Source organism: Periplaneta americana, chromosome 16 (genome assembly GCF_040183065.1).
Source record: "Periplaneta americana isolate PAMFEO1 chromosome 16, P.americana_PAMFEO1_priV1, whole genome shotgun sequence".
NCBI lineage: Eukaryota > Metazoa > Arthropoda > Insecta > Blattodea > Blattidae > Periplaneta > Periplaneta americana.
Genome location: NC_091132.1, coordinates 101,420,456 through 101,439,827, shown reverse-complemented (window position 1 = coordinate 101,439,827; position 19,372 = coordinate 101,420,456). Strand labels below are relative to the sequence as shown.

Genomic DNA, 19,372 nt, shown 5'->3' with positions numbered 1-19,372 from the left:
TGGAAGTACAGGACAGCTGTATCGCACTTAATTATGGATTTTACTACTATGCTCAGTGAAAAGGGGAAAAAACTCTTAGTGATCAGTGATTACAAGTTCGGTATTCAGAAAACATTATCTGGTGGTGTGGAAAGATATACTTGTGTTAAAAGAGGATGCAAGTGTTCCGTGAAACTTCTGATTCAGATATTATAATGGAATTCAACGTAGAACATAACCACGACACGTGTGACACAGCAACTTTAAATCGTCAAAAGTTTAGCAACCAAGTGAAACGAAAAGCTGTGCAGCACTTGCACGAACGTCCATCGAAAATTTTATTATTCGCTTTGAGCTAATGGAAAAAGGTGATTTTCAGACTCTGACTAACAATGACATCTGTAAGGTAAGGAATAATGTACTGTATACCGCAGCCGCTTAATTGTAAGACCGAAATTACCCCAATCTTTAGTTGAACTACATTTGACAATGTCTTCGTACGACCTAAGCACTAATAAAAACGAACAGTTTTTGTTTATAAATGATTCCGAAGAAATATTATTGCTTTTTCCTGTAAATCGAATTTAGAAGCTTTCAAGAGAGTGACCACTATTTTCGTTGATGGTTGATGGTACATTCAAGGCGTGTCCTAAATTATTCAAACAACTTTTTACAGTGCATGGTGTGACAGATAATCATTACTAGACTTCGTTGAATTGCCACACGCAGCATGCAATCAGGTTGCCGATGTACGGTAGTATAGAGGAGGCGAGCGACCGCCCGGTCTCGTAGTATAAGCAGTTCATGTTAAGAGATGTGACCGGTCCAAATAGATAGAGCAGCTACAGCTAATGTATACCTATGTAAGCACTTGTTTTTGCATTACTGTGGTTGGAATAGTCAAAGTTTAACATTTGTTCAGTGCAGACAAGAATTCAATCAAACATACTACAATGAGAGTGTTGCTGTTCCAAGCAATTACTCCTGTAATAACCTTACCCCCGCAGCCAGTCTTGACCCGTTGGGGAACGTGGTTGAATTCTGTTAATTATTATGCAGAACATTACGGAAAAATAATGGAGGTAATTCATGCATTGGATAGCACAGACAGTTCCGCTGTTGCAGCTGTAAAATCATTGCTTTCTGAACAGCTATTGAAAGATATTCTGTCATTTATTCTAATTTTAAAATCGTGTCCAAAAGCATCATCCTGTTAGAATCGTCTAAACTACAACTCTCAGAAGCCCTTAATATAATGGATAAAGTATCACAAACCGTTATCCAAAATAACAATTCACTAATTTCAGAAAAAGTGAAATGTAAGTTGAGGAACATTATTGCTAAAAATTCTGCTTATTCACAACTTCGTATTATAAATTATGTACTATCAGATCACGACAAGACGTCTGAAGTTGGTGTACGAAAAGGTAGTGACTTCCCGTTCTTAAGAAATGCACGTATTACATCGTGTGATGTTGAACTACAAATTCCCAATATACAAACTGTTTAAGTGACCATCGGAGGAGGTTACTTTGCAGTCGGTCAAAATGTACGTAACTCTTCACTGCAATGCACATATTCAACGATGATGTATCTTACATTAAATTTTAAGAGTTAATATATCTCACTATAAAATAATTGTTTATTTACATGTTTAGACATTTCCTACTTCAATGATCATTATTTCTTGACTGCAGGATGCAGGTTTTATTGTAACCGCAGTATACTGCTCAGTATTTACATCTGAGACACGCCCCCTTCTCATACAGTCAATACTGCGTGCACAGTAAACCTTGCGAATCTCGTGGCAATTCCACGAAGTCTAATCATTACGTACCTTCGGTGTTCTTCTTGCTACAAGACCAACATGAGACTTCATATACTTACGCCTTCAACTCAATTAAACAATATGTAAATCCAGTTGTTTATGCCGACTTCGAAAAAGCAATCCAAAATGGAATTTCAAACGTATTCCCTAATGCCAAACTGAAAGGTTGTAGGTTCCATCTTGCACAATCTTGGTGGATGAAAATTCAGTCCTTAGGTTTGAGTGCGGAATTTAAAAGTAAGGAATCTGAAATTGGTCAACTTCTAAAAACAATATTCGGACTGTCTTTATTGGCTCCTCAAGAAGTTGAAGATTGTTTTGTTAATGACTTAATGGCTGTCAAACCTATAGACGATCGATTGGACCAGTTCTTTGATTACCTCCTCCATACTTATATTACACCAACAAGTGAGCATCCATCTCCAATATGGGCTGAGTTTACTTCTTCCTTAGAGCGAACAACCAACTGTTGTAAATCTTTTCACAGTAAACTTAATGCCCACTTTTGAGCTCCACACCCAAATATATTTGCACTTGCAGATGCTCTGAAGGAGGTTCAGTGCGATACTTACATTAAGCTTAGGAGTAAAAGTAAATGTAGGCCTAAGATAATGCAACAAAAGGAAACTTTTGTGAAAGATTGGATGGAAAAGCTTTCTGATGGCAGTGTAAGTAGATATGCATTCCTGCGACACGTTTGTTTCAAATTTTTACCAGTACAGAAATAAAATTGTGAAGTTATTCGACACAGCGTGTCGCCAAGCAAAAACATTTTTAACCTACCTACTATTGTAGACAGTAGTTGACAGTCCCAAGTCTGTATAAAATGGGAAGGGAAATGTTTTCTGTCTTGATCTAGCGCGGGAACCAATTGCAGTACACAGGAGAAATCAACCTGGAACCAACTCGAGTATAGCTCTGGGACGAACTGGGAACTAATTCACAGATTTGGGAACCAATTCCAGTACAGCCGTCTCAAAAGACCCCAGGTTTAGATGGAGGGTTAAGGCATGAAGTCGCAAAAATTAACGTCGCTGCTGTTCACATTATACTTTCATTTTGTATTTTTTTTTACTGGAAACATATTTTTAATTGCAACATTTCAGTTATTTTACATATTTTGTATGCAGTAAGTACCAAGTATTTTTCGAGGTTTTCAGGAGTGATATTATGTCGCTGGTCTGTCAATATGCGCTTATATGCGGAAAAAGATCTTTCCACATCACAGAATGTTGCTGGAGCAAACTTCAACAGATGTTAATTTCCCTGAAACAATATCGGCAGTAGGATCTTGAAGTTCTCCGTTGAGGATTCTTCAGACTGCAGGGAAAGTTGAGTATCCATAACCGCCTGTAACTTATTCAACACCTTTTGTGCAACATTTTCCCGCACTACAGTAAGTCTCTTTTTGACATCCTGCATAATATCAGGTGACTCTTGTAGCGGAAGTCCCTGAGTCTCTAACTTCTTTATACTGTCAGGAATAAAACTCAAGTTTCCATGAATGTAAGCAATGGAGCTTTCCACGTTTGACTCACTGAACGAATCTTGCTATTCACGCAAACAAATTCCCGATTCTTTTGGAAATGAGTTTACTATAGATCTTACGGCTTCAAAATTGTCATTGTAAAACTTCACGGCCTCAAGTCAAGTATCTCACCTTGCTAGAACTGGTTCAGGGGATAAGGGGATAATGATTAATTGATTTCTGTAGCACTGCACACGCTGCGGGGCTTTAAGAAACACTTTCTTCGTTCCGGTCGAAGTAGGTTCCTCCTAGTTGCTGACCGGAGGGCTCAATGGTGGCTTTCGTGCTCTCTTTTTCGATCGTTTATCAACTTTACCATCACCCAGCCATTTTCGCTCTCTCATCACTTTCATCTCTATCTTCCTCATTGCCGGCCACCATTGTATGCGGAACGCCCACCACATCATCACAGACATTTACACCTCTCCATCCCCGCTGTCAGTTTTTGCCACGTTCGCCTATATGACGGGATTTATTACGATGCCTGGTGAGGCACATACTTCTTCCTCTTCTAGATATTTATATTCATTCTTAGGTTTATAACTCCTGTCTCTCCAGCGGGGATCTTTCCTATCTCCGTGGTCTTGTCCCACGGTTTTGAACGCGACTTCCGAATTGTATAGCCCGATAGGGCGCCCAGCAACGAAGCAATAGCAGACCTCTCATACTGCTCCTATATGCAAGTTTAGGTGCCGAGCCCGGACCAGAGGTCAAGTACACTCATGTAGAGCCCCAATGCGGGCCCGGGGCGATTTAGACGTCCCGGTGACCGACTCTGCTCGCCGGGGCGAATATATCGCTCTGATGTGTTACCGCTGACTTATGGGTGTCGCAGTGTAATCAACCACAAGTCCCCTGAAGCTGCGTGCAGTCTCAGATTGCTCCGGCTTTGGTGGGTGGGTCGGAGCTAGCCGAGTAGTCCGGCGGTTGTGTCCAGCATAGAGTGGGGAGCCACGGGCGGTTATTCCCGTGGTAGGGGCATTAAACTGCGACACGCCTCTGGTGTAAGACTTTCCATTAGGGGTGTAACGTCCAGTTTGAAGGGTAACTTGCGTGAGGTGCGTTGCTTGGGATCGGGCTGTTGGGGGGGGGGGTACTCATAGCCGGCACAGACCGCGAAGAATTTTTAGGTGTCTTTTTCTTCCGCCCCCCCCCCCCGGTGGCAGGCTGACGCCGACGGTTCCGTAGGAGGGGCCAGTTCAAAATGTTGTCGCGCTCCTCTTCCCCTCCTTCAGAAAAAAAAATAATAAAAAACAGAAGACAGGAATAGACACGATTGGTGGTCATATGACAAAAATTGCGATGAAATTGGACCCTGAGAAAGTAACTGTTAAAGTGCCGCCTCCAAAATTTATTAGTATCATCTTGGACGGAACAGAAAAGACAATGAAATACATCAGTCCATTTTACGTGAGACACGCACTCGACGGACTCGTCGGGAAGGTCAAAAATGCAACTCCCTACGCAGCGGTAGTCTCCTCATCGAGACTTTATCTCCAAAACAGAGTGAGACGCTGTTCAAAGCCAAGTTGCTAGGGTCTTACCCTATTAAATTCGAACATCACTCCTCGCTGAACACCGCGCGGGGAGTAGTGCATACAGTTCGAATACAGGACTGGATGTGATTTAGTTTTTTTTTTATTTAGCCGTCTTACTTATTCTCCGGACCTTTTACATCCGGTGGTTACATTTGTTGTTTTATATTTGATTTTACGCAGTTGACATTGCGGACGTTATACATCCGAATATTTTATAAAATTTTATAGTTCTTGAAATGTGATACACAATTTATCTCTGGTGGCCTTAGTTTTATTATTTTATTGGTTCGTTTTGAATACTACCTAGGGTCGTAGAACTGCTCACTTTTATGATTCTTTACAAATCACCTAGTATATTCTTCATTTGTGTACCTCGTTTTACCGTGACAACGATGTTTAGTTCTTTTAGCACTCGGGTTATTGTATTACTTGTGTCTTTGTTTTATGAAGAATTTTAGATAAGGGCGCAAATAGCCTTAGTAGCTGACGCGCTCTTTTTTAAACCCTACTACTACTACTACTACTACGACTACTACTTCATTTAAAGACGGATTTCTTTGACCTGCTCTCCTGTAAAAAATCAGTTTTGTTGCTTACGTCTCTTTGTCTTTTGAACGACGATATGAACAAGAAAGTATATCGAATGTTGTCAGCACAGCTCCAGAGGATTGTGGATCATTGAGTCAACAATAATCTGGTGTAAAGTGATGGATAAGTGTGTTGTTAAGTTTTGTTGCTGATCGTTTACGAATTATATAATATTCCTAGTATAATCCTTATAACGTTTAGTTACTCTTTTATCAAAAACCTCACAATAAGGTTTTGAATAGGCGGAATTGGGAGGGGCATTCATCGTATGGGTAACATTATGCTTTGAGTTTGATTTTCTATAGTTGTGTTGTCGAGACCTCCGAAAGCATACCAACCGATTTACTTAAAAGTAGAAGCAAGAAAGAAAACCAGCGCAATGCCAGGTACTTTAAGTCATTATATCTCAAATATATTTACTTATAAAAATTATATTTTAAGAAAATATGAGGAAAGCTTACAAAATATATTTTATTATCATAGTGTCATTTGTGAGCACATTACAAACATAATAGCCATCCTCAAAACAGGACATTAGGTAGAGTTACTAAATGCCGCGGATTTCGCAGACAGTGCGTGATTTTATAATGTAAGAAAGAAGTCCGGGCCAAAAACAAGGAAGTCCGCGATATTGAATGCAGTTTAACAGAAGTCTGAAAAATTGAAATAAATTGTGGTATAGTGTCGAAATGACACTCATGTGGATGCTAGACAATACATCTTGTAAACTGGATGAGAGTCTTCTCTTTGACCAGGTGATTAATTTGAAAATAATCTTTCCTCTCGGACACAGAATGGAAAGTTCTAAAGATATTTCTTTAAAAAAAGTCGGTAAATTTTTATCACAGTGAAATAGTACTCAGAATTACTGAAAAATCTAGAATTTTATTTCTCTGTACCTGGGCATAATGCCAACGTTGAAAGAGAATTTTGCTTCACTAGTGCTCAGTGGACAGAATAAAAGAACAGATTATCATTTAAGTCAGTAAATGCAATCCTGGAGATATAGTAGTACCTAAATATGAAAAACATTAATTGCAGTGAATTTTTAAAGGTAATTCAGAAGCAAACGAGTTACTTTTTTCTGTTCGTAGTTCTGAGAAGTATGAGTTTTACTGTGGTGGTGATACACAGACTTGAATGATCTGCCGTAAAATAAATGGAAGTAGTGTAATGCTCATTGCTCATGCTAAATAAGAGGGTGATAGGTAAAAATTACTGAAGTGTCCATATTAAGTAAATAAGTGATAATGAAGTAGTATCTACAGTAAATAAGTGATAATGATGTAGTATCTACAGTAAATAAGTGATAGTATTCATATTAAATGCAGTATAAGTTTCAGAGAAATTCATACATTTCCTGTTGCCAATCGAATTTATGTGTCTATATAAGCTGGTTTCGAATTTCTTCTTTATGGCAACCCTAAGTCGCTGGGTGTAGTGTTAACTTTATGACTTACCATAAAGTCTGATAGCACAAGAGTAGGTGTATTACTTAAATGCAACTTCTTTATCAGCGAATACAATCTCAGATTTTATGACACGGTGCGAAATATTGAATGGACAACGTGACACCATATTTTATGCAGTAAGACCATCGTTTTCCTCTGCAGTCAGTTCGTGCACACCTTCCCCTTCTTCGAGCTATGATATAACGAACCCCACTTTTACTTGACTAGATGTCGATGCAGATGGTCGACCTGGTTATTTTCTGCTGGTATCAAGTTTCAGGTACGACATAGTACAGTCCACGCCTGTAGAGTAACGGTTAGCGCGTCTGGCCGCGAAACCAGGTGTCCCAGGTTCGATTCCCGATTCGGGCAAGTTACCTGGTTGAGGTTTTTCCGGGGTTTTCCCTCAAGCCAATATGAGCAAATGCTGGATAACTTTCGGTGCTGGACACCGGATTCATTTCACCGGAATTATCACCTTCGTCTCATTCAGACGCTAAATAACCTAAAATGGTGATAAAGCGTCATAAAATAACCTACCAAAATTGACATAGTGCAAGCCTGGAATTCAAGGGCTACAGTGTTTATGTATATATAGGAGCCGTGTATTCACTAATGTAAATAGAGGCCAATAATAGTTTTTACTTCTGCCACAAATTGCATACTTAAATACTAACCAGTTAAGATGGTCGACAATTATTTCGATATATAAATTGTAAAACTTCACTGCTCGAGGTTGTGATATATCATTTCTCCTTTGGTTCCTGACTTGATATGAAAAGGAGTGCATCAACTTTTTCTTCATTTTACGTGTATTTGAGGGTATTATAATGTAATTATATATTATATTATATTATATTATATTATATTATATTATATTATATTATATTATATTATATTATATTATATTATATTATATTATAATGTCAAGTATTCAGTATCACTCGCTAGATCTTGGTGCTGTTTTGTATAAGTGGCGATAAGACCCGCTCACTTCCAAGAATCGATTGCTAACATATGGGCTAATAATACATACATGGAAAACACATTTAAACTATCACATACGTGTGTCATATTACACCATGTTCCAGCGTCCTATTTTGATGACACTTTTATTTGCGTTCTTGTAAGATCCAGATGGCAATGTTATTAACAATAATTATAATGTGGAATTTAAATAACATATTTATTATACGAGGTTTCGGGTTCGATCCCGGCCCAGGTCGATGGCATTTAAGTGTGTTTAGATACGACAGGCTCTTGTCAGTAAATTTGCTGGCTTGTAAAAGATCTCATGCGAGACAAAATTCTGGAACACCGGCGACGCTGATATAACCTCGGCAGTTGCGAGCGTCCTTAAATAAACCATAATTACATTATTTACTATATGAACTAACAGAAAAAATATGCCCCTACAAAAACAAAGCGTCTGAAGTGCTGTCATGTCCCATGGCTCATCGAATAAATTCGTGATCACATGAGTAGAGATGAAGCCTTACGTAAATTCAAACGCAATAAAACTGATGAAAACTGGCAAATATACAATCAATTTAGAAATAAAACCACACAAATGATACGTAACTCCAAACTTCGTCACACTCATAACCTATTCGAGCCCTCCACAAATGCAGTGAACTATGGAACAATTTAAGACAATTGAGGGTCGACTTGGGTAGCATAATGGGTATAGCGCTGGTCTTTGTACCCGAGGTTGTGGGTTCGATCCCGGCCGAGGTCCATGGCATTTAAGTAGATTTACTGGCATGTAAAAGAAATCCTGAGGGACAATTCCGGTACACCGGTGACGCTAATGTAACCTCACTAGTTCCCAGCGTCGTTAAATAAACAATAATTTGAACTCTTTTAAACGGAAAATGTGGATAGGACAGAATAAGACGTCAACGGATTCCCTCCACATTCATCTAGATGTGCTTAATAACCATTTCACCTGACATCCCGATATTGACATGAAACAACAAGTCATAGATCAACTTTCAACCGCTCTTATCCCAGACCGCGACAAATTTTATGTCATTAATGTCACTGATCTAGACTACAAAGGATTGAAACCAAACGTGAAGGCACAGATTGCATTAATATGTTGATGTTAGATAGAGAGATAGTGGGATTTAAAAAAGGGCGCGTCAGCTACGATGACTATTTGGGCCCTTATCTAAAATACTTCTCAAAGCAAAGACACAAATACTATAATAATAAGAGTGCCAAAAGAAATGAAAAGTGTTGTCACGGTAAAACGAGGTACGCAAATGCAGTATACACAAGGTGATTTATAAATAATCACGAAAGTAAGTAATTCTCCGACCCGAGGTAGTACTCAAAACGAACCAATAAATTAATAAAATTAAGGCCACCAGAGGTAGATTGTATATCACATTTGAGAACAATAAAATTTTTAAAAATATTCGGTTGTATAGGGTCCGAAATGTCAAATATGTAAAATTAAATTAAAACAACAAATGTGACCTCCGCATGTAAAGGGTCTCGAGGATAAGTGAAAACGTGTGAATAAAGAACTAAATCACCTTATCCAGTTCTTAATCGATAAAAATCTCGGGACTGCATTTGTACAATTAAAATCATTTCCAAGAGCGTCACGTAGAGTCGGCCGAATTCCATATTGTTGGCGCACACGGTCATATGTTCTACAATGCAATAAAAAATGTTCCACCGTAAGTGGAACACGGCATATATCACACTCCGGCTGAGCTCGCCATACAGAAGATGGCCATGTGTCAGATGACAGTGGCCAATCCTCAACCGGGTGAGTAAAACCTCTTCGTGTCGTGACTCTCTTTTGGACGAATCCCAAACTAGAAAAGCATTCTTTATATTTCGAAAATTGTTTCCCTCTTGTGCAGACCATACTCCTTCCCATTGCCACCATAATGTATATTTCCAGTAGTTTTTAATGTCCTGCCACCTCTCACGCCAATGTACCAGAGAGTCATTCAGTGCACCAGCCCTGGCTGCAGCACCCGCGGCCTCAGTTCCTGAAATTCTTAAATGACCAGGTATCCATACTACTCCAATCTCATAATCAGAGATAAGGAGAGTGCGGAAGAGTTCTTGAGTTCTTAACACACGCTGATCATCAGAATTAAAAGACTGCAAGAACTGAATGGCGCTTAAAGAATTGGAACAGGTAAGGAATCTGCCTCTGGGTTGCCTAATTAAAAACAATAGAGCTCTGTAGAAAGCATATAGCTCTGGGGTAAAAACACTAATATATTGACTCAGTCTGTATTAAAATATTTCTCCATTTGTAACGAAGGAACAACCTACATAATCATTTACCCGGGATCCGTCAGTTAAAACCAAAAAATAATCTCGATATCGTGATAAAAATTCACTAAAAAGAAATCTATAAACAAAAGCTGGTGTAAAATTCTTAAAACATCGGCTCAGACTTACATCAGACATGGGACGTCACATAATCCACGGTGGAGTGGGTGTATACTCCAGTGACCGAACTGATAGTAAATGGACGTCGAGCGCAAAGAGCAGTTCACAAAACCGCATACCTGCTGCATGAAGTCTCCGTGGATTTTGAATGTATCGGCCGTAAACAGACGTATTATGAAAAGAGTCGTAAGAATTGTGCTCAGACTGAGCGGAGCTTAAGAACATATGAGGACAACACATTACGTCGCCGGTACAGGAATGGTTCTCCTGCTTCGCAATACAGGTACGCTATCCGACTAGTTCAGAAGTCACCTGTAGAAACTCGTATCCCATGATGATGGATAGTATCTTAAAGACGTAATTTCGATTTATTTGCTCAGCCTTAAAAAAAACAGCCATAATCCAGCTTTGATCGCATAAGAGCTCGGTAAAAGCCTAAAGCAATGTACGGTCTGCACCCCAGCGAACCCCTGACAAAAGGCGTAAAATATTTAAGGATACAAATCTAGTCTTTCAGGTGAAGCTCCCTGTAAAGCAGATTTGAATAATTTCAAGGGAAAAATTATTCAAATCTGCTTTACAGGGAGCTTCATCTGAAAGACTAGATTTGTATAATATATACGTCACTGTGTACGTTAACAGAAAACCACAATTCCAAGTCACACAGAGTTTGTGTGCACTCGTTGTGGGTCTCTGGCGTTTCGTCAGCCCACGCGAGTTGTGTGGATAAAAAAGGGAAAAGTTGAGACGGTGTCGGGTGGAGTTCCCGGGTAGCTCAGATGGGAGAGCGCTGGTACGTTCAACCAGAGGTCCCGGGATCGATACCCGGCCCCGGAACAATTTTTCCCTTGAAATTATTCAAATATGCTTTACAGGGAGCTTCACCTGAAATACTAGATTTGTATAATAGCCTATATACGTCACTGTGTACGTTAACAGAAAACCACAATTCCAAGTCACGCAGAGTTTGTGTGCACTCCTTGTGGGTCTCTGGCGTTTCGTCAGCCCACGCGAGTTGTGTGGATAAAAAAGGGAAAAGTTGAGACGGTGTCGGGTTGAGTTCCCGGGTAGCTCAGATGGGAGAGCGCTGGTACGTTCAACCAGAGGTCCCGGGATCGATACCCGGCCCCGGAACAATTTTTCCCTTGAAATTATTCATATTTAAGGATTTTTACAACGCATTCTCAAATCACGTATATGTGCCTCCCACGTTAATTTAAGGCCCAAAAACCTCGCATTGCCTGTATATTGCAACTCCACTCCATTAAGACGCAGTTCAGGATGTGTTGTAGAAGTGGACACACTGCGTTTTTTTAGAGGAGAGTTTCAAACCACTGCGAATAGCGCATTCTGATAGCACGTTGATGACCAGTTGCAACTGTCGACCGATGGATGAAAGTTATCGGGAGTTGTAGTATAAACTGAAGCCATCAACGTACAACAGAGAAGATACTCGGTCACCCAAACAGTGGAAAATTTCACTGATCGCAATGTAGAAAAGAAGAACGCTTAATAAAGATCCCTGCGGAACGCCGTTTTTCTTGAAAATGTTAGTAAGAAAGTGTGGTGCCTACTCGAACTCGGAAATGCCGCCCTGCCATGAACTTAGCGATAAACGTTTGGAGACTGCCACGAAGTCCCCAGTCATGCAGAGTTTGCAGAATTCCATAACGCCATTTGGTTTCGTAAGCCTTTTATAGGTCAAAGTAGACCACCACAAGATGATCCTTCCTTATGAAAGCATCTCCAATGGCGGTCTCCAGGAGAACAAGATGGCCTGCGGCGGCTCTCTGCTTACGAAAACCACATTGGATATTAGATAATCAGTTTTCGAGTACCTACACCAGGCGTTTACTTACCATATTTTCCATAACCTTACATACGCAGCCTGGTGAGAGATAGTGGTCTGTACCTTCCAGATAAAGATGGATCTTTTCCCGGTTTCTGGACGGGGATAACAATGCCGTAACGCCAAGAAGAGGGAAATATCCCATCAGTCCAAATTCTGTTCTACAATGTCAAAAGGAAAGATTTGCCAGCTGTTGGGAGATGGCGAAGCATGCGGTTATGGATGTTATCAGGATCAGGGAGGTGTCAGGGGATGTGTCTAGTGTCGCCTCCAGCTCCTCGGATGTGCACGGTGTATTGTAATACTCTGTGTTATCTGATTTAAAATTGAGGCTTCGTTTTCCGCAGCATCTTTGATTTTTACAAATTCCGGGTCATAGTTATTTGAGCTGCTTATCTTAGTAGCGAATATGTCGGCAATTTCTATGGGAGTGGAGTTCGTTACTTCATTCTTCAGAAGGCCCGGAATTAGAGAACTACGTTTCCCCATTATTCGACGGACTTTGACCCATACGATGTTAGTTGGGACGTTCTTTGAATTGACGTAGTTTCGTCCAGGATGTCTTCTTAGCATCGCACACCGTGCGACGAGCTTTGGCTCGAAGACGTTTAAACTGGGCAAAATTTTCACGAATGCGGTCTCAGATTGCATCTCTGCAGACATCCGTCCACCAAGGGACAGAGGAGCGTTTTGACCTGCAGGACGACCGGGAGGTGGATAATTCCGCGCACTTAATAACCTCAATTGAAAAGTGTTCAACGTCCGTTATCATCGCATAAATTGGACTCCGAATATCTGACCGAGTCCGCTTTTTAATAACCTAGCTTGCAGAGCGTGATTCCGCAGGACGTTAACTGCAGATGAGATTCTTACTCGAGGATGATAGAACTGGTTTGCATTCAGCTAACACTATTGATGTTTTCATTACTCGCCCTGTAATAATAATAATAGATACTGATAAGTACAGCGCTGCTGACGATATTGGTGGTACATGTAACTATATATCAGGTAGGCAGTGAGCTGTAGAAACTAAGGCCATTATTAGAAATAATAATGAGTGCAATGCTATAAATGTCCTAAAGTAATTAGAATATTTTTAAAACAGTAACAACGACATTAGTGTCGCTGAACATAGACATTCAGACACGGTATCCGATTCCAACAGACGGGATATAATATTCTTAGATAAAGGTTAACTTTTGAGGAAAACAGCTAGCTTCAGATGCTGAGACGGTTCTTTGAAATAATGATGAAAACACTGTAATAAGTACTGAATTAGAAGACATTCAAATCGCCTAAAATAAAATTAGTAACATAGAAGACAAATATATAGACGTAACAGAACCAAACATATAGGTTGAAGTAAATGAAACTAATGACAAGTTGATGCTAAAAGTATTGAAATTCGAAAATGGGAAAAGAAAGACCTTACTGAACGTAGTGAAATCCGAAAAAAAACTGAAAGTTAATTAAATTTTGTCTCTCAGTCCCAAATTTATAGACCGTCCATTAACTCGCCTTCATACTTTCCAGCTATTTTCCTCCGATGAATTGCTAGAAATGATTATGAAACAAGGTGTGGTTTACGCTTTTCAGAAAGGTGGACAAAATTTTCAGCTAAGTGTGAAGTTAAAACATTTTTGGGCATTTTGATACTAATTAGGTATATGCCCTTATTGCGAATGCGTAAGTATTGGAAGGAAAAGCCTGATACAAGAAACGAGCTTATTGCTGCAGCAATTCGTCGTAATTGTTTCGAGGAAATTTTGCGCAATATTCATTTGAGTGATAAATCAGACATCGGATTCTAGGGCAAATGCCTATTTTGTTTCTTTACGAGAAAAGTAAAAATAATTATTAATATTTGTGTTTCATGGAAATTGAAAGGTATTCAAAGAGTTTTATAGTGCCCTAAAATGCCCTAAAACGGTTATTAGAGCCTAATTTGTTAATATTCGCCTAAAATGCCTAACTCACTGTAAAGTTTCGCATTTTACTCTTACTTTTTATAATTTATACATGCATTCACTGCGAAATTTAAGGCATTTAAAAAGTGGAAAGTTTGCTTCACACCGGCCATGAAACCATTGATAAAGGAAACAAAATGTTTTGAATCTCACGACACTCGCAATAGATTTCACCGAATTTAACATGTTTGGAGGCGTAAATGCCGACAAAGAACCAACCTTAGTTTTAAAGCAGGCAACAATCACAACATGTGCTGCTACCGATTCAGAGATATACTATACTATAAAAATGACTGTTTTCGGTCTGAAACCGATTAGCTGTACTGCCCTTCAGAGTGTCATAAAATCACAATTTTTGGAGAAAGAGTGTTTTTGAAATATTTATGAAAAGTCGTAAAACTGCGAATTAGTAGGGTAAACCGTTACAAAATATTTAAAAGAATGGCCCTCCTAGTGTTAACACTACCAGGAAATGCAACAATAAGTGGAACTTTGTATTTTTGTCCAATTGAATCTCAATAACAACGGTTCATTTGAATGCTTGTTAACAGTTGCTCTTTCCCTCACCTTATTTGTGTTGAGAAGTTTTGAGCGGTAGGACGTTTTCCTGTGAAGTTTAACGCGATAATGCCGAAAAATATAAGTGCAAAATCTACATTGATCCGGCAATGGCGAACAGAATATTCAGAATTCACTTATGATGGAAAAATAATATTCTGCAAGATTTGTAGCAAACAGGTATGTAACAATAGTTGAAATATATAAATTCTATTAATTTTAATGAGTAGGCCTATAATATTTATACATTGACTGAGCTATCTGAGGTATAATTCTTTTTAAGACCACTACACTTTAACCTTTTAAATTCCGATAGTTAAAGTATTTGCAGGTCATTAAAATTTTGATTGTTCGAATCCACTAACTTTGTGATAGAAATACGGCAATACAACAATTAGGATTTTATTTTAATTCAGTTTACTTTACATTTTTAGATTTCGCAAGAAAAGAAGTGCCACCTAAAGCAGCATGTGCAAGGAGCGGCTCATAAGGCTAAAGCTCAGCAGAAAAATCAACTGCAACAAACTTTACTAACACAGCCTACTTCATCCAATCTCAGCAGCAATTTCTATGCTGATTTAACCAGAGCGTTTGTTGCTGCTAACATTCCCTGGAATGCAATTGAAAATCCGGTTTTAAGACAGTTTTTACAAAAATACTGCAAACAAAATATCCCATCTGAGTCGACCCTAAGAAAAAATTACTTAGACAGAATATACAATGAAACTTTAGCTTCCATTCGGGAGGATATAGATGATTCTTACATATGGGTCTCTCTGGATGAAACCTCGGATCCTATGAATAGGTATATAGCAAATATGGTAGTAGGAAAACTTAGTCCTGATGGACCTTCGATTCCACACCTCGTATGTGTTAAGGAACTTTCGAAAGTGAATAGCCAAGCCATTGCTTATTTTGTAAATAAAGGCCTACAGTCTTTATACTCAGGTAATATAGACGATTCTAAAGTTCTGTTGTTTTGTACTGATGCTGCCTCATACATGGTTGCTGCAGCTCCACTTCTTAAAACATTTTATCCTAACCTCAGGCATGTAACCTGTCTAGCACATGACCTTCACAGGGTTTCTGAAACAATCCGGAATGAATTTCCTCTTGCCAATTCGTTTATTTCTAACACAAAAAAATGTTTTTGTAAAGCCCCATCCAGGATTTCAATATTCAGAGAGAACTTTCCAGATATCCCACTCCCACCTCAGCCGGTTGTTACACGATGGGGAACCTGGATTCAGTCAGTGGTGTATTATTCTAAGTATTTTAAAGAAGTGGTCACAGTTATTGATAAATTACCTGAAACTGATAGTGCAGCGTGTGTGAAAGCAGTGAAAGATTGTCTGAATGACTCACGAGTGAAAAACGATATTGCCTACATAACATCAAACTTTTCTTTCATACCTGCAAGCATTGAACAATTAGAACGTGAAAAACAATCTCTTTGTAGCCAAATAGCAATAGTAAAGGAAGCTCAAGTGAACATACATTCTGCTTTGGGCGAAACTGGGAAAAAAGTTAAAAATAAGTGGGACAACGTATTAAATAAGAATGTAGGATTTTCATTGTTGGAAAAAGTATCAAGAGTGATATCGGGGGAAAGTGTAAATGTTCCATAAGTATTGATGTTTCTATTGTACCTAATTTAAAATTTGCGCCTCTCACATCAGTTTCGGTTGAAATAAGTTTTTCTGCTTTAAAAATGATTCTCAGTGACAAAAGGCAAAGGTTAACTGTGGAGATTTAGAAAAAATTCTGGTGGTGTACTGTGCAGATAATTATAATAAAGTTTGAGCATGGAACTGAATTTCAATAACTTAAAATGAGTAATCTTGATATCAATAATCATTATTTCATTAGTTTCAATATATTAAATTTGTGCAGCTCTGTTTATAAATAAAATATAGTATTCTTTTTTAATGTTTAAACATACTTTTTTGTGCGTATTTTAGTGTATAACTAAAAATTTCAGTGAAAGAAATAAGTATGATACCTTGATGTGCCTAAAATGCCTATTTTCATTAAAATAGAGCCTAATTTTACAAATTTTGAGCTTATTTTAGGCGCCTAAAACTGCAATTTTTAGTGCCTAAAAATCCGATGTCTAGTGATAATACAGATTTGAATAAAGATGACAAAGTAACTAAACTCAGACCATACTTTGAATTGCTTAGAAATTCATTTTTGGACCATACAGTTTTGGAAAGGAATTCAGTTGTGACGAGGTAATGATTCGATATTATGGACACCATAGTCTGAAACAACACATGAAAGGTAAATCAATACGTTTTGGTTACAAGGCCAGGTGTCTGAATCAGAAACTTGACTATCTGATTGATTTTGAAATTTATCAAGGAGCAAAAGGGAAAGAAAATACTTACAAAAAATGTCCGCCGAAAGAATTTCTCTAATGAAGAAAGAAAAGCGCGGCAATTTTGACACATACTCTAACAGAGACAAACTCTTTGCTTCTAGGTGGAACGACAATACTGTTGTTACTATTGTGTCTAATTGTGCCGGCGTTTCTCCAGTATGCAGGGCAATTAGATATTCGAACTGTGAAAAAAAGAAAATAAGCATTGTTCAGCCACATCTAGTAATATCCGACAATGAACATATGGGTCGTACTGATTGCATGGATCAGAACATTGCAACATATAGGATTAACATCAGACCAAAGAAATGGTGGGTCCACACCTGTGGAGTAACGGTTAGTGCGTCTGGCCGCGAAACCAGGTGGCCCGGGTCGGGGAAAGTTACCTGGTTGAAGTTTTTCCGGGGTCTTCCCTCAACCCAAAATGAGCAAATGCTGGGTAACTTTCGGTGCTGGACCCCGGCCTCATTTCACCGGCATTATCACCTTCATCTCATTCAGACGCTAAATAACCTAACCTGCTGATATAGCGACGTGAAATAATCTGCTGAAATATAAAAAAAGGAATAGGGTATTGATGCAGCTTTACAGCCAAATGTCTTGATTCTTGAAAGGGGGATTTTAGGTATATGCTGCCTGATGATGACTTAAAAATTGACACATTAAAATGTAAGATATTATTATAGGTCTTCATATGAGTTAGGTAACGATTTACATTTATAACCCCAATGAAAGATAGATTGTTGCCTAATTATAAACTTTTTCAACTACGGTATCTAAAATATGTTACAGTTTCAATGTAGCCTCCAGAATTCAATTTTATTAATTTAAAGCTTGTGTACTTACTTGTGAAAAGAAATTCCTGACCCTGTAAGCCACGTGTTATTGCAGTTGTACGCCGCACAGGAAACTACCATTTTACACTATTTACAAAGCACATCACTTCATATCAACTAGGCTATAATAATATTTACAAGACATAAAATGTCATACTGTTATCACAACAATTTACATCACTTTCACAGTGTTCACAAAAAAACACTCGAGACAAAACACAGCACAACCAGGCCACTACCGTGTTTACCGCTGTTTCTACCATTATAATGGCGGCGTAAAGATGCGCAGACTGGTTTCAATTTTGGACAGGACACCAGCGCTTCGTGTGAGTCTAGTACACTACATGACATCTTTGTGCCGGCCATGGGGACTCCCCCACAGCCCCATCCCAGCAACCCACTTCACGCAAGTTACCGTTCAAACTGGGCATTAAACACCTAACGGCAAGTCGTAGACCAGAGGCGATATGCAATTTTATGCTCCTACCACGGGAATAACCCCCTGGCTCCCCACTCTACACTGAACACTCCCAGAACTATCCAGCTTCCACAACCCTGCTCGTAAAAAGCTCGCCCGACCAACAAAAGCCGAATAATCCGAGACCGCAAAGCTTCAGGAGATTTGTGGTTGATTACATCGCTTAACCCTTTCGTTAACACGTCGAAGCGATATACCCGCCCCGGCGAGCAGAGTTGGTCACCGGGACATCTAAATCGCCCCGAGCCCCCATTGGGGCGCTACGTGAATGTAGATGACTACTGGTCCGGGCTCCGCACCTAGACTTGCATATAGGGGCAGTATGAAGGGTCCACTATTGCTTCGTTGCTGGGCGCCTTGTCGGGCCGTAGAATTCGGAAGTCGCGCTCGAAACAGTGGGACAGGACCACGAAGATAGGAAAGATCCCCGCTGGTGAGACGGGAGTTAAAAACCTAAGGACCTTAACCTAAGAATAGATATAAGAGCTAGAAGGGGAAGGAGAATGAAGACTCATCAGGCATCCTTAACAAATCCCGTAATGGTGGCGGACGTGGCAAAAACTAACAGCGGGGATTGAGAATTGAAAATGGCTGTGATGATGTGGTGGCATGGAATGGTGGCCGGCGGAGAGAAATAGAGAGATGTAAAAGACGAGAGAACGAAAGGGTTGGTTGGTGATAAGACGACAAGTGGCTGAAAAGAAGAGGAGGAGAGCCACCACTGCACCCCCCGGTCAGCAACTTGGAGGAACCCACCTCGACCGGAATATAGAGCTGGGAAAAGGAATTGCAATGCCGACGGTTTGAATAGATACCCTGCAGAATGTCTGATAATGCATAATAAAAGAATATAAAGAATATTCAATTTTTCAATGAAATGACTTATCACATTTATAATTTCATTAACACCTGTTAATATATGTTAAGTGTTAAAAATAATACTGGTATGAACGTTTTCGCCTTAGG

The 19,372-nt window shown here is 39.3% G+C and overlaps 1 protein-coding gene across 2 annotated transcripts in view; it reads left to right on the top strand.

The window, feature by feature from the left end:
* The first annotated feature begins 322 nt into the window (after positions 1 to 322).
* Positions 323 to 19,372, top strand: part of LOC138690980 (calpain-B-like) — a 173,285-nt gene continuing 154,235 nt past the window's right edge. For both annotated transcript variants that reach the window (XM_069812598.1, XM_069812596.1), the window contains exon 1: positions 323 to 385. In XM_069812598.1, the coding sequence (XP_069668699.1) occupies positions 338 to 385 (48 nt within the window). In that variant the 5' untranslated portion in view covers positions 323 to 337. The remainder of the gene's footprint in view (positions 386 to 19,372) is intronic.